The 23,972-nt window shown below is 43.3% G+C and overlaps 1 protein-coding gene and 8 non-coding genes across 9 annotated transcripts; 8 read left to right on the top strand and 1 right to left on the bottom strand.

Annotated features, from left to right (window-relative positions):
• Window positions 1-1,704: 1,704 nt before the first annotated feature.
• LOC147267444 (uncharacterized) lies at window positions 1,705-7,234 on the bottom strand. The gene is made up of 2 exons (XM_086200582.1): window positions 6,807-7,234; window positions 1,705-2,609 (listed from the first exon to the last, which is right to left on the bottom strand). Exons 1-2 carry the CDS (start codon window positions 6,991-6,993, stop codon window positions 1,825-1,827), a joined length of 972 nt encoding a protein of 323 aa, XP_086056708.1. The 5' UTR covers window positions 6,994-7,234; the 3' UTR covers window positions 1,705-1,824.
• A 1,593-nt stretch (window positions 7,235-8,827) lies between these two features.
• On the top strand, window positions 8,828-8,901 carry trnat-cgu (transfer RNA threonine (anticodon CGU)). The gene has a single exon. It is a non-coding gene; the product is annotated as a tRNA-Thr (tRNA).
• A 351-nt stretch (window positions 8,902-9,252) lies between these two features.
• trnat-agu (transfer RNA threonine (anticodon AGU)) lies at window positions 9,253-9,326 on the top strand. Its single transcript has one exon. It is a non-coding gene; the product is annotated as a tRNA-Thr (tRNA).
• Window positions 9,327-14,250: 4,924 nt separating this feature from the next.
• trnat-cgu (transfer RNA threonine (anticodon CGU)) lies at window positions 14,251-14,324 on the top strand. Its single transcript has one exon. It is a non-coding gene; the product is annotated as a tRNA-Thr (tRNA).
• Window positions 14,325-15,462: 1,138 nt separating this feature from the next.
• trnat-ugu (transfer RNA threonine (anticodon UGU)) lies at window positions 15,463-15,536 on the top strand. Its single transcript has one exon. It is a non-coding gene; the product is annotated as a tRNA-Thr (tRNA).
• A 738-nt stretch (window positions 15,537-16,274) lies between these two features.
• On the top strand, window positions 16,275-16,348 carry trnat-agu (transfer RNA threonine (anticodon AGU)). The gene has a single exon. It is a non-coding gene; the product is annotated as a tRNA-Thr (tRNA).
• Window positions 16,349-18,016: 1,668 nt separating this feature from the next.
• Window positions 18,017-18,090, top strand: trnat-cgu (transfer RNA threonine (anticodon CGU)). Its single transcript has one exon. It is a non-coding gene; the product is annotated as a tRNA-Thr (tRNA).
• A 1,387-nt stretch (window positions 18,091-19,477) lies between these two features.
• trnat-agu (transfer RNA threonine (anticodon AGU)) lies at window positions 19,478-19,551 on the top strand. The gene has a single exon. It is a non-coding gene; the product is annotated as a tRNA-Thr (tRNA).
• Window positions 19,552-20,712: 1,161 nt separating this feature from the next.
• On the top strand, window positions 20,713-20,786 carry trnat-ugu (transfer RNA threonine (anticodon UGU)). The gene has a single exon. It is a non-coding gene; the product is annotated as a tRNA-Thr (tRNA).
• The last annotated feature ends 3,186 nt before the right edge of the window (window positions 20,787-23,972 follow it).

The following is a 23,972-nucleotide window of genomic DNA, read 5'->3' as shown; positions in this document are numbered from 1 at the left end:
GGGAAGACCAAAGACCACCTGGAGGCGTACCATGGAGAAAGAAAGGAAAGAGGGAGGGTGGAACTCATGGTCGGAGGCGAGGACTGCAGCAGCAGATCATGAGAAGTGGAAGAGCTCTGTGAAGGCCTTATGTGCCACAAGGCACGAAGTGGACAGGTAACAGGTAACAGGTTATGATATAGTTTTCCTTTCAATACTACCAGGTTTCATCCCTTTTAGGATTTTATTACTTTTAGAAATCTTTGTCTCTCCTTTCAATTTTATGAAACTTTTCTCTTTTCTTTTCTTGTGTATAAATGTGTGTGCGTGTGTGTGTGTGTGTGTGTGTGTGTGTGTGTGTGTGTGTATACAGTACATGTACAGTATATACATACACTACCAGTCAAAAGTTTGGGCACTCCTCCTCATTTAATGGTTTTTCTTTATTTTCATCACTATTTACATTGTATATTCTCACTAAAGGCATCAAAACTTTGAATGAACACATATGGAATTATGTGGTAAACAAAAATAGTTAAATAACTGTAGCCAAATAAACAAATAAAGGTAGCCACCCTTTGCTTTGTTGACAGTGCTGCAAACCCTTGTCCTTCTCTCAGTGAGCTTCATGATGTCATCACCTGAAAGGGTTTTCACTTCACAGGTTCGCCTTGTCAGGGTTCCTTTGTGGAATTTCTTGCCTTCTCATTGGGGTTGGGACCATCAGTTGTGTTGTGCAGGTCAGGTTGATACACAGCTGAGAGTTCTATTTGACAACTGTTAGAATTCGTATTATGGTAAGAACCAACCAGCTAAGTCAAGACAAACAGTCCCATCAAGTGAAGTTGCAAAAAGATGGAATGAAACTGGCTCACATGAGGACCGCCCCAGGAAAGGAAGACCAAGAGTTTCCTCTGCTGCTGAGGATAAGTTCATCCAAGTCACTAGCCTCAGAAATCACTAGTAACTGCACCTCAGGTCAGAGTGCAGATAAATGCCACACAGAGGTCTAGTAGCTGACACATCTCTACATCAACTGTTCAGAGGAGACTGTGCCAATCAGGCCTTTATGGTCAAATAGGTGCTAAGAAACCACTACCGGTACTAAGGTAAAGCAACAAGCAGAAGAGATTTGTTTGGGCCAGGAAACACAAGGAATGAACATCAGACCAGTGGAAATCTGTGCTTTGGTCTGGTGAGTCCAAATTTGAGATCTTTCATTCCACCCGCCGTGCCTTTGTGCGACATGGAAAAGGTGAAGGGGTGGCCCCTACATGCACGGTTCCCACTGTGGAGCATGGAGGAGGAGGTGTTATTGTGTGGGGGGGCTTTGCTGGTGACACTGTTGGGGATTTATTCAAAATGGAAGGCACACTGAAGCAGCATGGCTACCACAGTGTCCCGCTGTGTGCAAAGCAGTAATCAAATCAAAGGGTGGCTATTTCAAAAAAATCTATATTATAAAAAAAATATTTTGAGTTATGTAACTTTTTTGTTTACTACATAATTCCATGTGTGCTCATCAATAGTTTTGATGCCTTTAGTCAGAATCTACAGAGTAAACAGTCATGAAAATAAAGAAATGAGAAGGTGTGTCCAAACTTTTGACTGGTAGTGTGTGTGTGTGTGTGTGTGTGTGTGTGTGTGTGTGTGATTGTTATCAGCGACAACCAAGATATGATGACAGCAAGCTGAAGGTTTTGCACAAAATTGTCCTTTAATACCTTTGAAAAGTGTCCTCCACAACACAACAAACCACATTTATAGCACATCACTGCACACAACAGACACAGAGAAACACAGTGAGGCACCATGACTGTACACCGTTAATGGTTAACACACAGGTCAGTTTGCTGTTGACTGAGGGTTCCTGGCGTGCGGCACTCGGCTCCAGCTGGCTCGTTCTCTGGTGTGGAGCCTGAAGTGGGTGTTGAGATGGGCTGACTGATTGAAGCATTTCCCACAGACGTGACAGCGGAAGGGTTTCTCCCCAGTGTGGATACGATGATGCCGCTTAAGCATGCTGACGGTGGTGAAGCTCTTGCGGCACACTGCGCAGCTGTACGGCTTCTCCTTGGTGTGCCAGCGCATGTGGACCTCCAGCTGGCAGGCGAAGCTGAAGCCCTTCCCACATTCTTTGCAGCTGTGCCACCTTTGCATGCCCTGGTTTGGGTGAGAGGTGCGAGGAGGAGGCGGCTTGAAGGATCTCATGTTCTTTACCTGCCCCAAGCTCATGCTCTGTTTTCCATTTGAACAAAGTAAGTCTTTGACCTGCTGAGTCCTGCTTGAAGTGTCACTGAGATCCGCTCCACAGTCCAACTGTTCATTCAGACATGACACCACACCACTGGCTGCAGGGTGTGTCTCTCTGTCACTGTCCTCCTTGATGTCCTGGGATGCCAGTGGAGGAGAGACCATTTCTCTTCTACACACAGTCTGTCCAGGGGGAGGACGAGACCTCTGAGGTGGCTCAGCACGACTATAGTTCTCCTCCCAGCCCTCCCGTGTGCACTCGGCAGGAATGTCTCGGAGCTTGGGCTCTTCTTTGACTCGAGGCAGCAGCTCCACACTGCCTCTCCAGTCAGAATCACACTGCTGATTGTCTTCTTGAGGCTGAACTGAAGTGGGTTCTGAAACAAAACAATCATCTCAGTCATGCTGCATGTACACAAAATTATTACTGTGTGACGCTTCAACCTGACCTGAGGTATTTTTCACTGACTACTGGTACACTTGTACAAGGCCAGACCAGTGGAATCGTCCCATATGAGCCTCAGACATACCAGGACCAGCCAGGAACCGACTGACTGATCAGTACAATAAACTGACATTAGCTGATGTGAACACGTTTTTTTTGCAGGCAAGCAGCTTGGTTTAATTTGACATTTGCCATCTTTTGTCCAGTAGAGGGCCCTATGCTGCACTAATGTCCTTTGGGACAAAGTTATTATCTTCTATTTTCTTATTAAACAATAACATGTTCCACTTCCTTGTCATGCATGTTTGAACCATTTTGGAGGGTTCATTGCAAAATAATAAAAATAAACGTGCAGGCATATATTGTGTCCCTCTCTCTCTTTTGGGTTCCAACAAGAGTTACGTAGTGAATGTGTTTTAAATGTAGTGCAGCAGTGACATCCTGCCTATGCATCATCTTGTAGAGACTTTAGACAACATCCTTCCACAAAAATTACTCCACTGTCATGATAGGGGGTTCAATAATGATACCAAAATTTTACATTGCTTCTAAGTTTACAAAATATATTTTATAATAGAGTGGCACAGTGGTGCAGTGGTTAGCACGGTCTCCTCACAACAAGAAGGTTCCAGGTTTCTCTTCACTGGCTTCCAGTGGCAGCCAGGATCAAATTCAAGGCACTTCTCTTGGCTTACAAAACAATCACAAGAACGGCTCCAGCCTACCTGGAATCCCTGATCCAGGTCTACTCTCCTTCTCGCCCACTACGCTCTGCATGCGAAAGACGCCTGGTGCTTCCAGCCCAGCGCTGCTCCAAATCCCTAACCAGACTCTTCTCTTCTGTTGTTCCCAAATGGTGGAACGAACTACCGAACTCTGTGCGTTCTGCTGAGTCCCTCTCTACTTTTAAGAGACAATTGAAGACTCAATTGTTCAGAGAGCACCGAGGCACTGAACCTGACTCTTCTCCTCTTTGTCCTGTGGGGTAGAACAAGTCAGAGGGTCCAAGACCCAGCACTTAGTGATTATGTAGCACTAACTGTGTTGTGTGATGTTGTATGTTTGTCAAAAAAAAAAAAGGGGGGGGGGGCGACACTTCTTCTGCCACTAGATGGCAGTACCTGTGACCAAATCACAACTGAAGCACTTTTGCGCTTCCTATGGGTTTTTCCTTAAGTCTGAATTCTTGCTTGTGTTGTACGTCACTTTGGACAAAAGCGTCTGCTAAATGAAATTGTAGAATTGTAGAATTGTAGGTTCGTGTCCCAGCTGGAGCACAGGATCTTTCTGTGTGAGTCTCCATGTTCTCCCTGTTCCTGCGTGGGTTCTCTCTGGTACTCCAGCTTCCTCCCACAGTCCAAAGACATCAAGAGGGGACCAGGTTAATCCAGACTCTTGACCGTAGGCGTGGCTGTGAGTGTGAATGGTTGTCTGTCTGTATGTGTTGGCCCTGCCATGGACTGGTGACCTGTCCAGGGTGAACCCCGCCTCTCACCTGAAGGATGCTGGAATAGGCTCCACCCCCCACCCCCCACCCCCCCATGACCCTTAACAGGATAAGCGGTAGAAAATGGATGGATGGGATATTTCATAATAATAACAATTTGACACTATTGCAATATTGTGCTACTCTAATCACAAATTAAGCAAAAATAACACACTTAACATTTATGATTTTTGATTTCTTTTCAAAAGTGTGCAGGTGAAATTTAAGCACCATGCTGTCTCCTTTCAGCATCACTGAAACGGATGAAAATATGACAGTGAAAGTGCAAATAAATAAATATACACACACTACCAGTCCAAAGTTTGGACACAGCTTCTCATTTCATGTTTTTTCTTTATTTTCAGGACGATTTACATTGTAGATTCTCACTGAAGGCATCAGAACTATGCACAAGCACATATGGAATTATGTAGTTGACAACAAGTGTGAAATATTTCTAAACATGTTTTGTAATTCAGATTCTTCCAAATAGTCACCCTTTGCTTTGATTACTGCTTTACACACTCTTGGCGTTCTCTCGATGAGCTTCATGAGGTCGTCACCTGAAATGGTTTTCCAACAGTCTTGAAGGAGTTTCCAGAGATGCTGAGAACTTGTTGGCCCTTTTGCCTTCACTCTGCGGCCCATCTAAACCCAAACCATCTGGATTGGGTTTAGGTCAGGTGACTGTGGGGGCCAGGTCATCTGGCGCAGCACTCCATCACTCTCTTTCTTGGTCAAATAGCCCTTACACAGGTGTGTTTGGGTCATTGTCCAATTGAAAATCAATGATGGTCCAACTAAATGCAAACCGAATGGGATGGCATGTCGCTGCAGGATGCTGTGGTAGCCATGCTGCTTCAGTGTGCCTTCCATTTTGAATAAATCCCCAACAGTGTCACCAGCAAAGCCCCCCCACACAATAACACCTCCTCCTCCATGCTCCACAGTGGGAACCGTGCATGTAGGGGCCACCCCTTCACCTTTTCCATGTCGCACAAAGGCACGGCGGGTGGAACGAAAGATCTCAAATTTGGACTCACCAGACCAAAGCACAGATTTCCACTGGTCTGATGTTCATTCCTTGTGTTTCCTGGCCCAAACAAATCTCTTCTGCTTGTTGCTTTACCTTAGTACCGGTAGTGGTTTCTTAGCACCTATTTGACCATAAAGGCCTGATTGGCACAGTCTCTTCTGAACAGTTGATGTAGAGATGTGTCAGCTACTAGACCTCTGTGTGGCATTTATCTGCACTCTGACCTGAGGTGCAGTTACTAGTGATTTCTGAGGCTAGTGACTTGGATGAACTTATCCTCAGCAGCAGAGGAAACTCTTGGTCTTCCTTTCCTGGGGCGGTCCTCATGTGAGCCAGTTTCATTCCATCTTTTTGCAACTTCACTTGATGGGACTGTTTGTCTTTACTTAGCTGGTTGGTTCTTACCATAATACGAATTCTAACAGTTGTCAAATAGAACTCTCAGCTGTGTATCAACCTGACCTGCACAACACAACTGATGGTCCCAACCCCATTAAGAAGGCAAGAAATTCCACAAAGGAACCCTGACAAGGCGAACCTGTGAGGTCAGAACCATTTCAGGTGATGACATCATGAAGCTCACTGAGAGAAGGACAAGGGTTTGCAGCGCTGTCAACAAAGCTAAGGGCAATATAAAATATATTTGCAGTTATGTAACAATTTTCTTCTTTGCTACATAATTCCATTTATCTTGCTCCATATTTTAGATGTCTTCAGTATGGATCTACAATGTAGAAAGAAGTACAAATAGAGGAGAAACATAGAATGAGAAGGTGTGTCCAAACTTTTAACAGTAGTGTGTGTGTGTGTATACATATATATATATATATACACACACACACACACACACACACACACATATATATAATATTACCATATTGACTTTTTTAAATGATAACCATGAACCCAGGAGTTTTGCTGACCCTGTTATATTACTCACTGCATACTTGTTTATGAATTTTTAATACAATATTATATATTTGGATTTTCTAAATATTTTTCACATTGTAACATCTCACTCTGGATTTCTTGCTATTGTGTCATTACATTGGTTTCTTAAAATACTGAATGACATTTTTAACCCATAATTTCTGTAACAAGTTATTGTCCAAAAGACAAAAAGACAGAAAGTCAACAACTCCTGAGGCCTAACAAATCGGTTCCATAGCTCCAGCAGGAGTCAGACTCGAATAAAACTAAATAATAACCAGTCAGAATCACAGCATCCCTTGAACACTGACAGCTCACATATGTGACAATATTCATCTCTCCATTGATCAATAGTATTTAACACCTGATGATTTCTCATACTGACACGGACATGAATCAATCTAGTGACTGCTCTATCGATCCTCGGACCCCTTGTGTTCATCAAGTCACCCGTGAGCAAGGCATGTTCGGGATATTCCTGCAGCCGTGTTTCTCCCTGTCTGATCAGCATTAACTGCCATGCTGTTGATAGGAGGGTCCTGTTGTGATACCAGATGTGAGGTCAGAGCCTGAGGATGGGTGCGTGTCAGAAGCTAAAACAGCTCCACTAAAAAGAGACACATTTAGGGGGAACGGGGTTCAGCGAGACGCCCCCAACCGACATCAGGAACCCTCACCTGGGGGCAGCAGGAGCCGCTGCACGGCGACATTGAGGAGCCGTCGGAGCCGCTCATTCTCCTCCTTGGAGCGGAGGAGCTCGCTCTGATACTCCACCACCGTGTCCTTGACGGCTCGGAAAATCTCCTGAGCGGCCGCAGTCAGCCTGTCGTTCAGAAACACGTTCAACAGCTCCAGTTTGGTCATGTTGTCGGCTGCTGTCTCCAGAGGCGGAACGCCCTTCTGTTTACATCCACTGACCCGGAAGTGCCAGCATGCCGGCTTGAGAGCGAGGATGTTTGCGGGAGACTTTGTCGCTATCTGCTGGACGGAGTAAACCACACCAAAACCTCCACCTCACAATGCAGTGGATGAGAATCTTACCTTCTATCGATTTGACATGACATCGGTTCTCTATTGAAAGGAATGACGGCTGCCCATCATCGCTGACACACAACTGAGCTGATGATTCACACGTGTGTTCGTTTGAAAAAGTAACTCAGATAAACCTCATTGGCAGAGGCAGGACGAGTACATTCAAATATCCTAGTGACCTCCTGGAGTTGCTATGTCACTCCTTACCTGGAGCCAATGACATCAAAAATAGCGGAAACAGAACCTGGTTTGTTTTCTGAGGCTGATAAACAGAGGTCCTAATTCAATTTTCCCTTCATCAGCAGAGAGGTAATGAGACACTGAAGGAGAAAGGGACAGGCAGACAGACAGAGAGCAAGAGGGAGGGCGCTGCCTGTAGTTTTACACACTTTCCCTGTGGATTTTGACCGTAATATCATGAATGCTCAGATTAATGGAGTTCAAATAAACCTTACAGAGATGAAAAGAAGTGTAACTTCCCCTTGCAAACACTGTTGGTGCTGTAGCTTAGTTGTTCAAAGTGCCTGTTTAGTAAACAGAAGATCATGGGTTCAAATCCCAGCAGTTCCATGATTTGAAGATAAAGACAGATAGCAATTTTGGGATTAAACTTCAAATTCCAATGTGACTACTTGGGTTTTGCCCTAAATCTCTACTTCAATTTTTTTTCTTTAAATTTTGGCTTTTTTTTTTTTCATCGAATGTTGTTATGCGCTGCATGATAAGCTTCAAAAATGAATAACACACCTGCAGTCTGGTTGAGCCCTCTTGAAAAGTACAACAAAGTTCAAAGGAACTTCTGGTTTACAGAGGACAATGATCGCTTTCAGAGGAAATTTGATTTGTTAATTGTTTTTTTGCACAAGATAAATCATAATTGTGTGCTTGGGAGTGCAGGTGCTTTGTTTGAAACTTTGTTCTCACCAGGAACCTTAATTTGGCCGTTCGAGTTTTTGAGTTGTGTGTGCTGATCTAGGTTAAATTGGTCAAAGCACCTGTCTTGCAGCCCAGAGATCCTGGGTTCAAACCCCAGCTGTGCCTGGATGTTTGAGGTGAAGTCTCTCAGGCTTCACATATTGAAGATAAACTCTTGAATTCCACCAGAAGTTGCTTACCCACACATATCCAGGCCATCCTAGACAATGCTAAACTTTCATCCTGGCACGAAACCCCACAAAGAGTAAACAGCAGCCCAGTGCTCCAGGGGTTAACACTGCTGTCTCACTGCAAGAAGTTCCTGGGTTTGAACCCTTGCTTGGGCATGTATTTTTTTTGTCTGTGTGGAGTCTGCAGGTTCTCCCTGTTCCTGCTGGGTTCTCTCTGGTACTCCAGCTTCCTCCCACAGTCCAAAGACATCAAGAGGGGACCAGGTTAATCCAGACTCTAAATTGACCGTAGGTGTGACTGTGAGAGTGAATGGTTGTCTGTCTATATGTGTTAGCCCTGCGATGGTTTGGCGACCCATCCAGGGTGAACCCCGCCTCTCGCCCAAAAGCTGTTGGGATAGGCTCCACCCCCCCCCCCCCCACACACACACACACACACACACAAAACCCTTAACAGGATAAGTGGAAGAAAATGAATGAATGAACAGATGCATTTTTGATGGAAGGCAAATCCATTGCGGAGATTAAATCAAATGTAATTTCCATTCTCAAGCACTGTTGGTGCTGTGGCTTAGTTGGTCAAAGCGCCTGTCTCGTAAACAGGAGATCCTGGGTTCAAATCCCAGCAGTGCCTGTGTGTCTGCGTTGGAGACTTTCATGATTTATGTGTTGTACATCAACCCAGTGGTTGCATTACTGAACTGATATGAGGGGTGTTGAACTGGCCTAGTAAAGGGCCATGTGGCTGCAGGTCTTCATACCAACCAAGAAAAAGCAACACCTGATCTCACAAAGGAGCTGTGTGATTAGTTGATTAAAGTATAATCAGGAGTGGCTTTTGTTCAAATGGAATGAAACCCTGCAGCCACATGGCACTTTACTGGATAATTTTGACACCCCTGCTCTAGACCATCCTATACAATGCTTGGAATTGACTCTCTTATTGAAATTAAAAGAAGTGTAACTTCCCCTGTCAAAAACTGTAGGCACTGTAGCTTAGTTGGTCAAAGTGCCTGTCTAGTAAACAGGAGATCCTGGGTTCAAATCCCAGCAGTGCCTTTAGTCTCCAACCCTGTCTCTCTCAGGTTCTGTGATTTGAATACTAGGATTCAAAGTCAGATAACAACTTTGGGATTTAACTTCAAAGTCCAATGTGACTACTTTGATCTTTCCCTAAATTTCAATTTCAATTTTTGCTTTTGTTTTTGTGTTTTTTTTAATTTTATGTTTATTTGGAATGAACATACAAGTACAGCATTACATTGCTTAATAAAAATTGAAGCAAGTGGCATTCCAGTTTTTTGTTTTAGGCCAGAATAAAAAGAGACATCCATCGTCCAGGCATCAAAGGTCAGAGAAGGATAAACTCAAATTGTGGATCAGGTGTTAGTCCCCTCCAGAATCCACTCTCCTCATAATAATGTGATCCGGTAACCTAAATAAGTGCAATGAGGTAGCACAGATGGAGACAGTTTTCACTTAAAGCCTGGATTTACTAAAAACCCAGAACAGATAGAGTCCATAGATAAACACGGGTTCGCTTGTTGAAGGTTTTGGCATGGTTTAAAGTGAGCAGGAACAGTGAGTATAACATGTTAATATAGCATAACAATGTACAAAAAACATGGGGGGGGGGGGGTAATTCCTGCCTCTGCTGCCACATAATTAGTCGACAATAGCCAGTCACAAAAATAAAATAAGTGAGTCTTATGGGGGTTATGAAAGAGATCCAGTTTTTCCAGATTTGGAAAAATTTGTCTTGTTGAAGTCTTATTTGGTAAGTTAATTTTTCCATCTTAAATATTTCCAAAGTAATTCCAAACCAGTCATCCAGGGTAGGTTGAGTCAGGGTGAACTATCTCCTTGTAATTGTTTTCTTGGTTGCCACCAAGAGTATTTGCAGCAGTTTTATTTCTTTTTTTATGTTTCAGAAAGGGAACATGCCCCAGATATAGGATATCAAATTTCAAGGGAAATTGGGTGTTAAAACCTGCGTTTAACGACGCCTGGATATCCCTCCAAATTTTTTTTTAACTTGGGACAGTCCCAGAAGATATGATAGTGATTCGCAGTGGTCGAGCCACATCGCCTCCAGCATTGCATAAATACCCCTTTATATCTTTCCTGGTGTGGTGTCTTAAAGTATCTGACAATGCTCTCTCCAGATCATGGAGCTGGATGTTGTTGACTGGAAGGACCAGGTATTGCTCCAAGCCTCCTCAGAAATCTGAAGCCCTGATTCCCCTTCCCATTTGTCCTTGATGTAGAGACTGTTATTCCTGTTGGCATTGGAGAGGCTGTGTACAGCTTTGAGATGGACTTGGAAAGGACAATGGTCCTGGCCTTTTTCAAAATGTGAAAGAATTCTGATTCAGTGTCTGAGAAGCCAGTTAATTTACAATCATGGTTGATATAGGAGAGGAGGAGGAGAGTGCAGATATCTATGGGATTCATTCCGTGTCAGGCCATGCTTGTGCAGGGTCACAGAACTGCACACAGTGTTCCTCTGAGTGAGTGAGATGAGTGTTGAGAGACCATACGTTGACCATAATTTAAAGCTGGAGTCTTGTCTATTAGGGACAAAATCAGAGTCATAAGCAAACCATCTGAATATTCTCAGCATTTTATGTATCCCACAATTATTAATCACCTTCTGCCAGACCTTTAGAGTGTGGGACAACCAGGGGTTCCCCAACTCTTCCAGGTGACATGTTAGGCCCTTGTCCGCAATTACAGCTTGAATAGGGAACTGGGTTGATAGATTGAATTCTAACTCCTTCCATTTAGCTGTATATGTTTCATTACACCAATACAGGAGGGGGACTATTTGGGCAGCATAGTAATAGCTTCTTTGGCAGGGGAGGCCAAGCCCTCCATTTTCCTTTGCGAGTTGAATGGTGGCATATTTAATCCTGGGTTTGCGGCCCTGCCAGATAAATCTGGATATCCATTTGTCCCATTCCCTAAAGTGATTTTCACTTACTTAGATAGGAAGGTTTCTGAAAAGGTAGAGTAGACGTGGTAAGATATTCGTCTTGATTGCACTTATCCTAGAACTAAAACTCAGAAAGGGGATCAGGTTCCATCTATGTAAATCTGTCTTTATACTTAGAGAAATTGGCACATAATTTGCCTGGAAAAGCCTCGAGATATCCCTGGTCAGATGTATCCTGAGATATTTTATTTTCTCGTTGTCCCAGTTTACCTTAAATTTCTTACGTAAGGTTGAGGAGGCCATATAGTTGAGGGTCATGACCTGAGTTTTTAAGATATTGATTTTGTAGCCGGAGTGTTTACCGAAGTCATTCAAAGCAGACATCAATTCACTAAATGAATTCTCTGGATCACCCAGGTAGACCAGCATGTCGTCAGCAAACATTGCTGCCTTATGTTCAGCTCCTGACAGGGTGATACCCTTAATATTTTGATTTTGTCTTATTAATTGACCTAGTGTTTCTATAAATAGATTGAAAATGAGAGGTGAAATTGCACAGCCCTATCACCATTGACCTTGATACGGGCTGAGGGTCTGTCATATAGCGCCTGAATTATTCTAATAAATTTATGCTGGAATCCAAATTTCCCCATTGTCTTGTATAAGAATGCCCATCTGATGGAGTTGAAGGCTTTCTCAGCATCCAAACTCCCTATAATTGCTTGAGTTTTGTCATTTTTTATTTGTCCTAGGATGTGCAGTATTCTTCTGGTATTATCTGTTGTTTGCCTGTGGTGTGTAAAACCAGTCTGATCTAAATTAATGAGGTCTGGCAGCACCTTCTCCAGTCTGCGAGCAAGGATAGAAGTAAATAGTTTATAATCTAGGTTGAGGACACTAATTGGTCGGTAATTCCCGCAATCTCAACGATCTTTCCCCTCCTTCGGGATAACTGAAATCGTGGCCTCCCTCCAAGAGGGTGGGATTTTTCCCTCCTGGAGGGTGTGGTTAAATGTCTTCAACAGGAGTGGAACTAGTTCTGTTCTAAGATGCGATACCATTGAGAATTGTACCCATCTGGTCCAACTGCCTTTCCCAATTTTAATCTGGTGCATTAATTTCCTCTGTTGAAATCGGTTTGGTTAGGTTCTCATTTTCAACATCCAAGAGTGAGGGTAAGTCTAAATTATTGAGAAAAGCATCAATGCGATCCTCCCCCGCGGCATCCGGTTGTGAGTATAGATCCCTATAAAAGATCTCAAAACATTCCTGAATACTTTCTTATTTGGTTTTCAAAAATGTTAGTTTTGGGATTCGTAATTTTAAAAATTGTACTGTCCTCCTGTTGCTTCTGTAGTTTATACGCCAGGCATTTTGCTGATTTCCCTCCTATCTCGTAATATTTTTGGCTTAGGAAGGTTAGATTCTTCTGAACCTCCTGTCTGTATATATCATCGATTTCCCCCTGCAATTTTTTAATTCCCTGCTTTGCAGCTGTGTTTGGATTGTTAATATCTTCATGTTGGTTCAATTTTAACCTCATTTGTAGATCAGATCGTTTTTGTCCTTTAGATCTTTTTAGATGAGAAGTGATAGAAATTAATTTACCTCTCAGTACCGCTTTAAGCGTATCCCATAACATTATTGCTGATACCTCTCCTGTGTCATTAATTTCTAAAAATTCTTTGATGTCATCCTTTATTTTACAGACTATGGCAGGGTCATTTAATACATGTGAATTAAATTTCCACAGAGTGGTCCGTGTTTTCCTCTCCACCTGCAGGGATAGAGAGATAGGATTATGATCGGATAGGTCCCTCGTTAGTATATTGCCGTCTTTAATCTTAAATCTGTCCACGTTAAACATAAAGAAATAATCCAATCTGGCATAGACCTTAAATGAACCAGACACCAAGAGTGTGTAGTCTATACTAGATGGGGCAAGCTCTCGCCATACGTCTATTATCCCCATTTCTGTCATGTAGGTGTTGACTTTCCTTATGAGTGGGTTAGAATAATTAGTCGGGTTGGATGAGTCTAGTTTGGGATCAAGTCTAAAGTTAAAGTCCCCCCCACAGACAACTGTACCCTGAGAATCCACCATTAAGTCGAAAATATTCCTATAGAACAGCCAATTATTGCCTGGCGGGGCATATACATATAAAATTGTAATTTCAGATCCCTCGATCCTTCCTGTTACTCTGATAAATCTGCCCTCCTCATCGCTGGTTTCTAAGAGATGTTCATAATTAAGTGAGCCAGAGATGAGTATAGCCACGCCCCTCTTGTGTTGAACTTTGTCGGAAGAGGAACAGACATGTTTAAAACCCCTTCCCTTCAAACTCAAATGATTTTTGTTGTTTTTTAATCAAATGTTATGCGCTGCATGAGAAGCTTAAAAAATGACTAACACCTCCAGTCTCGTTGAGCCATCATGAAAAGTAAGAGCCACAATTCAAAGGAACCTCTGGTTTACAGAGGACAAAGATTGCTTTCAGACGAAACAGGATTGTTTGATTGTTCTTTTTTTTTTAGCACAATAAATCTTAAGTGTGTGCTTGTGAGTGCAGGTGCTGTAAGAAACTTTGTTCTCACCAGGAACCGTAATTTGGCCGTTAAGAGTTTTTGAGTTCTGTGTGCTGATCTTTATTAAATAAACTTCAAAAACAGTGAATTCAATTAGATTTGATCCGTGGTTAAAATCCCAGCAGTGCCTGTGCCTTGAAGGCGGGCTCTTTCATGCTCTTTGTGTTGTCGATCAACCCTTCAATTCCTGAATTTGCTCCCACCCCCCTTAACAGGATATGTGGAAGACAATGGATGCATGAATGGATGCATTTTTGATGTTGGCCCTGCGATGGACTGGCGACCTGTTCAGGGTGTACCCTGCCTCTCGCCTGTTGCTGCTGGGATAGGCTCCAGCCCCCCTGCGACCCTTAATAGGAATAAGTGAAAGACAATGGATGGATGCATTTTTGATGTGAGGCAAATCCATTGCCTCTCTTACTGAGATTAAATCCAATGTAATTTCTATTCTTTCGCGCTGTTGGCGCTGTAGCTTAGTTGGTCAAAGCGCCTGTCTCGTAAACAGGAGATCCTGGGTTCAAATCCCAGCAGTACCTGTGTGTTTGAGGTGGGATCTTTCAGGATCTTGCGTTTTATGTTTACCCTTCAATTCCACCCATTTGCATGACTAAATTGATCTAGACTCGAGATGACGGGTGTGGAACCGGCCTAGTAAAGGTCCATGTGGCTGCAGGTCTTCATTCCAACCAAGCAAAAGCAACACCTGATCCCACAAAGGAGCTGTGTGATGACACACCTTAGTTGATTAAAGTAGAATCAGGTGTTGCTTTTGCTGGATTGGAATGAAAACCTGCAGCCACACGGCCCTTTCCTGGATCAGTTTGACACCCCTGCTCTAGATCATCCTATACAACACTTGTGTTTCCACCAAGGCGAGGCGCTCTCCCCAACAAAGAATGAATAGCAAGTGCGTCTTTGGCAGAAAGTGCCTCAAACTGCACATAGTGTATTGAACAGGACAGAAAGTCCCTACTCACATGGCACAGTGAATCTGGTCCACTGTTAACATTAACACCATGTGCACACTCCCTGTCTGCACAAACCAGAAGGAAGGGAAACTTTAAATATGAAGTGTTTCTTCTGAATTTGAAAGTTCTCTGAACACAGGCAACACAGTACCTTGAAATGAAGACTTCCAGAACTTGGACTGCAGAATGCCTTTTTAAAGGGCTTCAACAACCAAGACAAAGACTCTGAGTAAGAGTTGCTACTTGATCTCAGCATTGGTCGACTGAATCCTGGATGTCTTTATGATGTCAAATTGATACACCATTCATCTGAATCTCATGTTGCTGCAGAATGTTTTCCTTCAATTTAACAGAAAACTGTACTGTACTGTACAGTTGGTCAGTGTGTTCAGATGTTAACTGAGAGGATGGTGCTTCAAGCCCACCCAGGGACAGTGTGTGTTCTTTCCAGCCATGTTACATGAACCACTACCTTGAAGTTAACCCCTCATAGTTGTGGGGCCGTACTTTTTCCATCCTTTGCCTCTGAAGGACTCAACACTGCTGTCATTTTAGCTACATACATACATACATACATACATACACATCTTTCACTTTCCAAATTTCCATCATGGATTTGGTTGAAAAATTGTTGACTGGCGAAACCAAGGAATTGACTCTCTTATTGAGCTTAAACCAAGTATAATTTCCAATTACAACCACTGTTGGCGCTGTAGCTTAGTTGGTCAAAGTGCCTGTCTTGTAAACAGGAGATCCTGGGTTCAAATCCCAGCAGTGCCTATGATCTTCAAGCCTCTCCCCCTCAAGTTCCATGATTTGAATACTGTAACACTTTAACTTTAGGATTTAACATTAACACTATGTGCAGACGCCCTGTCTGCACAAACCAAAAGGAAGGGAAACTTTAAATATGAAGTGTTTCTTCTGAATTTGAAAGTTCTCTGGACACAGGCAACACAGGACCTTGAAGTGAAGACATCCAGAACTTGGACTACAGAATGCCTTTGAAGGGCTTCAACAACCAAGACAAAGACTCTGAGAAAGAGTTGCTTCTTGATCTCAGCATTGGTCGACTGAATCCTGGACGTCTTTATGATGTCAAATTGATGCACCATTCATCTGAATCTCATGTTGCTGCCGAATGTTTTCCTTCAATTTAACAGAAAACTGTACTGTACTGTACAGTTGGTCAGTGTGTTCAGATGTTAACTGAGAGGATGGTGTTTCAAGCCCACACGAGGACAGTGTGTGTGTTCTTTCCAGGCATCCTACATGTACCACGACCTTGAAGTTATCCCTTCATAGTTGTGGGAATCATCTTTTTTCAGTCCTTTGCCTCTAAAGACCTCAACATTTCTGTCTGTTTAGCTACCACATTCTTTAAAGAGTTAACAGCAACTCTTTCACTTTGCAATTTTTCCTCATAGATCAGGTTCAAAACCTGTTGACTGGCTAAACCATGGAATTGACTCTCTTATTGAGGTTAAAACAATTACAATTCTAAGTACAACCACTGTTGGCGCTGTAGCTTAGTTGGTCAAAGTGCCTGTCTAGTAAACAGGAGATCCTGGGTTCAAATCCCAGCAGTGCCTTTGATCTTCAAGCCTGTCTCCTTCAGGTTCCATGATTTGGAAGAAATTCATGCAATACATTTGATGTTTAACTTCAAAGTCCAATGTGAAACTTGGGTCTTACCCTAAATCTCTACCTCAACTTACATTTTCGCTTTGAGTTTTTTTTTCATCGAATGTTGTTCCACACTGCATGATAAGCTTCAATAACACCTGCAGTCTCGTTGAGCCCTCTTGAAAAGTAAGAGCCACATGTCAAAGGAACTTCTTGTTTACAGAAGACAATGATCGGTTTCAGCCAAAATATGATTGTTCAATTGTTTTTTGCACACGATCAACCATAAGTGTGTGCTTGTGAGTGCAGGTGCTTTGTTTGAAACTTGGTTCTCAACATGAACCCTAATTTGGCCATTACATTTTTTGAGTCATGCATGCCAATCTTTTTTAAATAAACTTAAGAAACGGCTAATTCCACTTGCCTGTTCTTTTGGTTTTATGGTTAAATTGGTCAAAGAGCCTGTCTTGTAGCCCAAAGATCCTGGGTTCAAACCCCAGCTGCGCCTGGATGTTTGAGGTGAAGTCTGTCAAGCTTCACATATTGAAGATCAACTCTTGAATTACACCAGAAGTTGCTTACCCACACTTATCTCGGCCATCCTATACAATGCTAAGCTTTCTGCCTGGTACTAAACCCCAAAAAGAAAGAATAGCAGTTTCATTTTTGATGAGGTTAGCCTTGTTGTCTCACTGCAAGAATTTTCTGGGTTTGAACCCTGGCTTAGGCACATTTTTTTTTTTCTGTGTGGAGTCTGCATGTTCTCACTGTGTCCGCGTGGGTTCTCTCCCGTTCTCCAGCTTCCTCCAACAGTCCAAAGACATCAAGAGGGGACGAGGTTAATCCAGACTCTAAATTGACCGTAGACATGGCTGTGAGAGTGAATGGTTGTCTGTCTATATGTGCTGTCCCTGTGATGGATTTTTGACCCATCCAGGGTGAGCCCTGCCTCTCACCCAAAAGCTGCTGGGAAAGGGCTCCAGCCCCCCCCCCCCCCCCACGACCCTTAACAGGATAAGTGGAAGTAACTGGATGCTTGGCTGCACGGCGGTGCAGTGGTTAGCACTGTTGCCTCACAGCAAGAAGGTTCTGGGTTCTAGTCCCGGCTCAGGGTATTTCTGTGTGGAGTTTGCATGTTTTTCTCGTGCCTGCATGGGTTCCCTCCAGGTACTCCGGCTTCCTCCCACTGTCCAAAGACATGCAATTGGGGACTAGGCTAATAGGATACTCTAAATTGACCATAGGTGTGAATGGTTGTTTGTCTATGTTGGTCCCAGAATACTGTACTGTACTGTACAATTGTTTAGTGTCTTCAGATGTTAACAGAGAGGATGGTGCTTCAAGCCCTCCCAGGGACATTGTGTGTTCTTTCCAGCCATGTTACATGAACCACTACGTTGAAGTTAACCCCTCATAATGTTGGGGTCGTATTTTTTCCATCCTTTGCCTCTGAAGGACTCAACACTACGGTCATTTTAGCTACATACATACATACATACATACATACATACACATCTTTCACTTTCCAAATTTCCATCATGGATTTGGTTGAAAAATTGTTGACTGGCAAAACCAAGGAATTGACTCTCTTATTGAGCTTAAAACAAGTGTAATTTCCAAATACAATCACTGTTGGCGCTGTAGCTTAGTTGGTCAAAGTGCCTGTCTCGTAAACAGGAGATCCTGGGTTCAAATCCCAGCAGTGCCTATGAACTTCAAGCCTCTCCCCCTCAAGTTCCATGATTTGAATACTGTGAACCTTTAACTTTAGGATACAACATCATGTGCAGACTCCCTGTCTGCACAAACCAAAAGGAAGGGAAACTTTAAATATGAAGTGTTTCTTCTGAATTTGAAAGTTCTCTGGACACAGGCAACACAATACTTGAAGACTTCCAGAACTTGGAACACATAATATCTTTGAGCAAAGAGAAAGTGTGATCAGTCACCTTGAATCCCTTTCTCTAAAACCAAAACAACAGGTTAGAAATCTGGGGGTAATATTGGACTCAGATCTGAACTTTAACAGCCACATAAAGTCAGTAATATCAGCAGCCTTTTACCATCTAAAAAACATTGTCAAAATGGCAAATGGCTTCCTGTTGCTCAGAGAATAGACTTTAAGACAGCTCTGCTTGTATACAAGTCTCTTCATGGTCAAGCACCAAAGTACATCTCTGACATGTTAGACCCATATGAGCCCTCCAGGTCTCTGAGAACCTCAGGTAGAGGTCTCCTACAGGGGCCCAGAGTCAGGACTAAACATGGTGAAGCTACTTTCCAGTTTTCTGCAGCTAAAATCTGGAACAGTCTTCCAGAAAATGTGAGACAGGCATCAACTGTGACAATGTTTAAGAACAGGCTGAAAACTACTCTGTTCAGTCGTGCATACGACAGCTGAAAGTATTTTATCTGCACTCTTGTCCTTTTCTTCTCCTTTTCTTTAAATTAATGATTCTATTTATGTTTTATGATTTTATCTGCCTTTTTGTGATTTTCAGATTTTTCTGCAACTGTAAAGCACTTTGAGTTGCCATGTGTATGAATTGTGCTCTACAAATAAACTTGCCTTGCCTTGCCTTTGAAGGGCTTCAACAACCAAAACAAAGGCTCTGAGAAAGAGTTGCTACTTGATCTCAGCATTGGTCTACTGAATCCTGGATGTCTTTATGATGTCAAATTGATACACCATGCATCTGAATTTCATGTTCCTGCAAAATGTTTTCCTTCAATTTAACAGAAAACTGTACTGTACTGTACAGTTGGTCAGTGTGTTCAGATGTTAACTGAGAGGATGGTGTTTCAAGCCCACCCAGGGACAGTGTGTGTGTTCTTTCCAGGCATCCTACGTGTACCACTACCTTGAAGTTAACCCTTCATAGTTTTGGGAATCATCTTCTTTCAGTCCTTTGCCTCTAAAGACCTCAACATTTCTGTCTGTTTAGCTACCACATTCTTTAAAGAGTTAACAGCAACTCTTTCACTTTGCAATTTTTCCTCATAGATCAGGTTGAAAACCTGTTGACTGGCTAAACCATGGAATTGACTCTCTGATTGAGCTTAAAACAATTACAATTCTAATGACAACCACTGTTGGCGCTGTAGCTTAGTTGGTCAAAGTGCCTGTCTAGTAAACAGGAGATCCTGGGTTCAAATCCCAGCAGTGCCTTTGGTTTTCAAGCCTGTCATCATAAGGCTCTGTGATTTGAAGTTTATTACACAAAGTCATCTAGCAACCTCAGGATTTAACTTCAAAGTACAATGTGAGAACTTGGTTCTTTCCCTAAATCTCTACTTCAATTTTAATTTTAGCTTTTTTTTGCATCGAATGTTATGTGCTGCATGAAAAGCTTCAAAAATGAATAACACACCTCCAGTCTCATTGAGCCCTCTTGAAAATTAAAAGCCACAATTCAAAGGAACATAGGACAACAGTCGCTTTCAGTTGAAATATGATTGATTGCTCTTTTTTTTTTTAAAATCGTAAGTGTGTGCTTGTGAGTGCAGGTGCTGTATGAAACTTTTTCCTCAGGAGGAACCCTAATTTGTCCGTTACATTTTTTGAGTTGTGTGTGATGATCTTTATTAAATACACTTCAGAAAAGGCTAATTCCACTGGCATTTTCTTTTGGTTTTGTGGCTTAGTTGGTCAAAGTGCCTGTCTTGTAACCCAGAGATCCTGGGTTCAAATCCCAGCTGTGCCTGGACATTTGAGGTGAAGTCTGTCACGCTTCAAATATTGAAGATCAACTCTTGAATTCCTCCAGAAGTTGCTTACCCACACTTATCCAGGCCATCCTATACAATGCTTAAATTTCCGCCTGGCACTAAACCCTACAAAAAATAAATAGCAGTTTAAATTTTGATTAGGCAGACAGTGGTGCAGTGGTTTGCGCTGTCACCTCACCGCAATAAGGTTCTAGGTTCGAGTCCTGGCTTGAGCATGGGATATTTCTGTGTGGAGTTTGCATGTTCTCCCTGTGTCTGCATGGGTTCTCTCCAGGTACTCCTGCTTCTTCCCACTGTCCAAAGACATGCAAGTGGGGACAAGGCTAATTGGATACTCTAAACTGACCGTAGGCATGGCTGTGAGAGTAAATGGTTGTGGCTGGTGGATGGATTGGCAACCCATCCAGGGTGAACACTGCCTCTCGCCCAAAAACTGTTGGGATGGGCTCCAGCCCCCCCCCCCCCCCCCCCCCCCACGACCCTTAACAGGATAAGTGGGGGAAGGTGGATGGATGGATGGATGCATTTTTGATATAAGGCAAATCCATTGCCTCACTTACTGAGATGAAATTAAGTGTAATTTCCATTGCATATCACTGTTGGTACTGTGGCTTAGTTGGTCAAAGCGCCTGTCTTGTAAACAGGAGATCCTGGGTTCAAGTCCCAGCAGTGCCTGTGAGTTTGAGGCAAGGCAATTTTATTTGTAGAGCCCGTTTTCACAAACAGTTTGTCTCAAAGGGCTTCACATGGCATCATAACAACATCCTCTGCCCTCAGACCCTCACATCGACTGAGGAAAAACTCCATAGAAAACCCTTTTAACAGGGAAAAATCTGAGAAACCTCAGGGTGAGCAACAGAGGAGGGATCCCTCACCAGGAGGGACAGACGTGCAGTAGATGTTGTTACAGACAAGAAAACAGTTTACAATACAAAATGTGGGAAACATGGAAATGTTAATAACAGCTGAAGAAGGAAGCTTCTGGTAGGGGAGGCAGGGAGAGCAAGCCAGCTTGATGGGGGACTGGATGGCAGACTGGTTCATGGAAGGGGAGCGCAGGCCGGTGTAACAGTAGGGAATAAAAGGGGGGGGGGGGGGCGATGCAGGCGGCGGTTGGGGCTCTGGTGGATCTGTGGAAACACGGAGACTGCGAGACACCAAGGCCAAACTACAAAGTGCAACAAGTAGTGGTAATGACAGTTCCAAAAATGTGCAGGGAGGAGAGGAGGAGAGAGGGGGAGAGGAGAGGAGAGGAGGGAAGGGCTCCATGTAACCTGATGTGTCCCCCAGCAGTCTAAGCCTGTAGCAGCATAGCTATCAATGGTTCAGAGCTACCTGAACCAGTCCTAACTGAAGGCTCTGTCATAGAGGAAGGTCTTAAGCCTGAACTTAAACGTAGTTAAAGTGTCTGCCTCTCTGACCAATGGAGAGAGCTGGTTCCACAGTAGAGGAGCCTGGTAACTAAAGGCTCTACCTCCCAGTCTGTTTTTATTGATACTGGGAATCACTAAAAGACCTGCATTCTGGGAGCGGAGTGCTCTGGTCGGACAGTAGGGACTAATGAGCTCTTTCAAATAGGATGGAGCTTTATCATTGAGAGCCTTATAAGTCAGCAGAAGGATTTTGAAGTCGATTCTAGATCCTACAGGAAGCCAGCGGAGAGAAGCTAAAGTGGGAGAGATGTGTTCTCTCTTCTTAACTCCCGTCAAAACCCTCGCTGCAGCGTTCTGGACCAGCTGGAGACTCTTTAGAGAGTATTTAGGACATCCTGAAAAGAGAGAGTTGCAGTAGTCCAGCCGAGAAGTGATAAATGCATGCACCAGTTTTTCAGCATCACTCTGGGAAAGGATATTCCTAATCTTAGCGATACTTCGCAGATGGAAGAAGGCGGTCCTAGTCACATGCTTTATGTGGGAGCTGAAGGAAAGGTCATGGTCAAAAATGACCCCAAGGTTCCTTGCAGTTGTACTCGAAGTTAGGGTGATGCCATCTAGAGTAGAGATCCGATTCAAGAGTGTGTCCCTGAGGGGTTTAGGTCCAAAAATGATTACCTCAGTTTTATCTGAATTGAGCATTAAGAAGTTAGAAGACATCCAGGATTTAATGTCTTTCAGGCAGCCTTGCTGATGAGTAAACTGGCTTGTGTCGTCTGGCTCCATCGACAAGTAAAGTTGTGTGTCATCTGCATAACAGTGGAAGTTGATCGAGTGCTTCCGGATTATGTCACCTAATGGAAGCATGTAAAGAGTGAAGAGAATCGGTCCTAAAACTGAACCCTGTGGTACACCATATGTAACTCTGCTATACTCAGAATGGTCATTATTAACATTAACAAACTGAAACCTGTCAGATAAATAGGACTTAAACCATTTTAGGGCAGTTCCTTTAATCCCAATGTCATGGTCTAGTCTCTGTAGCAGGATGCTGTGGTCGATGGTGTCAAATGCAGCACTGAGGTCCAAAAGGACAAGCACAGAGACAAGACCTCTGTCTGAAGCTATAAGAAGATCATTAGAGACTCTGACCAGTGCTGTTTCAGTGCTATGGTGTTCCCTGAATCCAGACTGGAAGGCTTCAAAGAGCTCGTTGCTGTGCAGATGTTCATGTAGCTGCTCCAGGACAACCTTCTCAAGGATCTTGGAGATGTAGGGGAGGTTGGATATTGGCCTATAGTTGGCTAACACATCTGGGTCAAGAGAAGGTTTTTTAAGTAAAGGGTTGATGACAGCCACCTTAAAGGCCTGTGGCACATAACCTGTGACTAAGGAAAGATTAATTTGATTTAATACAGAAGTGTTGACTAGAGGGAAGGCATCCTTAAGGAGGCTTGTTGGGATGGGATCCAGCAGACAAGTGGCTGACTTGGAGGAACCGACTGCAGAAGTTAATTCTGACAGGTCGATGGGGGAGAAGCTGTCCAAGTATGCACCAAGTCTGGGAGGTGCTTCTATGGGGACTGTAGTCTGTCCTCCATTACTGGCAATCTTCGTTCTAATATTCACAATCTTTTCAGTAAAGAAAGAAAGGAAGTCGTTACTGCTGAGAGTTGGGGGGATGCATGGCTCAACAGCACGATGGTTCTTGGTGAGCCTGCCCACGGTGCTGAAGAGGAACCTGGGGTTGTTCTTATTCTTTTCTATCAGGGACGAGTAGTAAGCGCTTCTGGCATTACGGAGTTCTTTTTTATATATTAATAAACTCTCCTTCCAGGCTTGGTGGACTTCCTCGTGCTGGCTGGAATGTGTCTTCCTTTCCAGTTGTCTGGTCTTCTGTTTTAAGGCACGCAGCTCTGGGCTGTACCAGGGAACTATTCTTTTCTGGTTGATAACCTTCTTCTTCAGGGGAGCTACGGCATCAAGTGTCCCAAGGAGTGCTGCTGCAGTGCTGTCCACAAGATAGTCTACCTGCGAGGGGGTGAAATCAGCATAACTGCCCAATATATTATTACAAGATGTGGCAGCAAGCTCTGCTGGAATAAGCTCCTTAAATCTAGAAACAGCAGTGTCAGATAGACATCTACTGAAGCGGGACTTTTTCCCAGGTAGAATATAATTTGTTAAAGTAAATTCAAATGTAATTAAGGAGTGATCAGACAAGACGGGGTTCTGAGGAAGAACTATGATGCGGTCAGCTTCTATTCCATAAGTGAGTACTAAATCAAGGATGTGATTAAAAGTGTGAGTGGGTTTGTTTACCCTCTGACAGAAGCCAACAGAATCAAGAAGCGACTTAAACGCAGTGGCCAGAGAATCATCATTGACGTCCACATGGATGTTAAAGTCACCCACTATAATGACTTTGTCTGAGTTCAATGCCAAGTTAGACAGAAAGTCAGGGAATTCTTCTAAGAACTCAGAATAA

This window comes from Aulostomus chinensis, chromosome 3 (assembly GCF_037954235.1).
Source record: "Aulostomus chinensis isolate RoL2024-O1b breed Wild chromosome 3, RoL_Achi_v1.0, whole genome shotgun sequence".
Taxonomy (NCBI): Eukaryota; Metazoa; Chordata; class Actinopteri; order Syngnathiformes; family Aulostomidae; genus Aulostomus; species Aulostomus chinensis.
The sequence above is the reverse complement of the archived record's forward strand: the minus strand, read 5'-3'. Positions and strand labels throughout refer to the sequence as shown.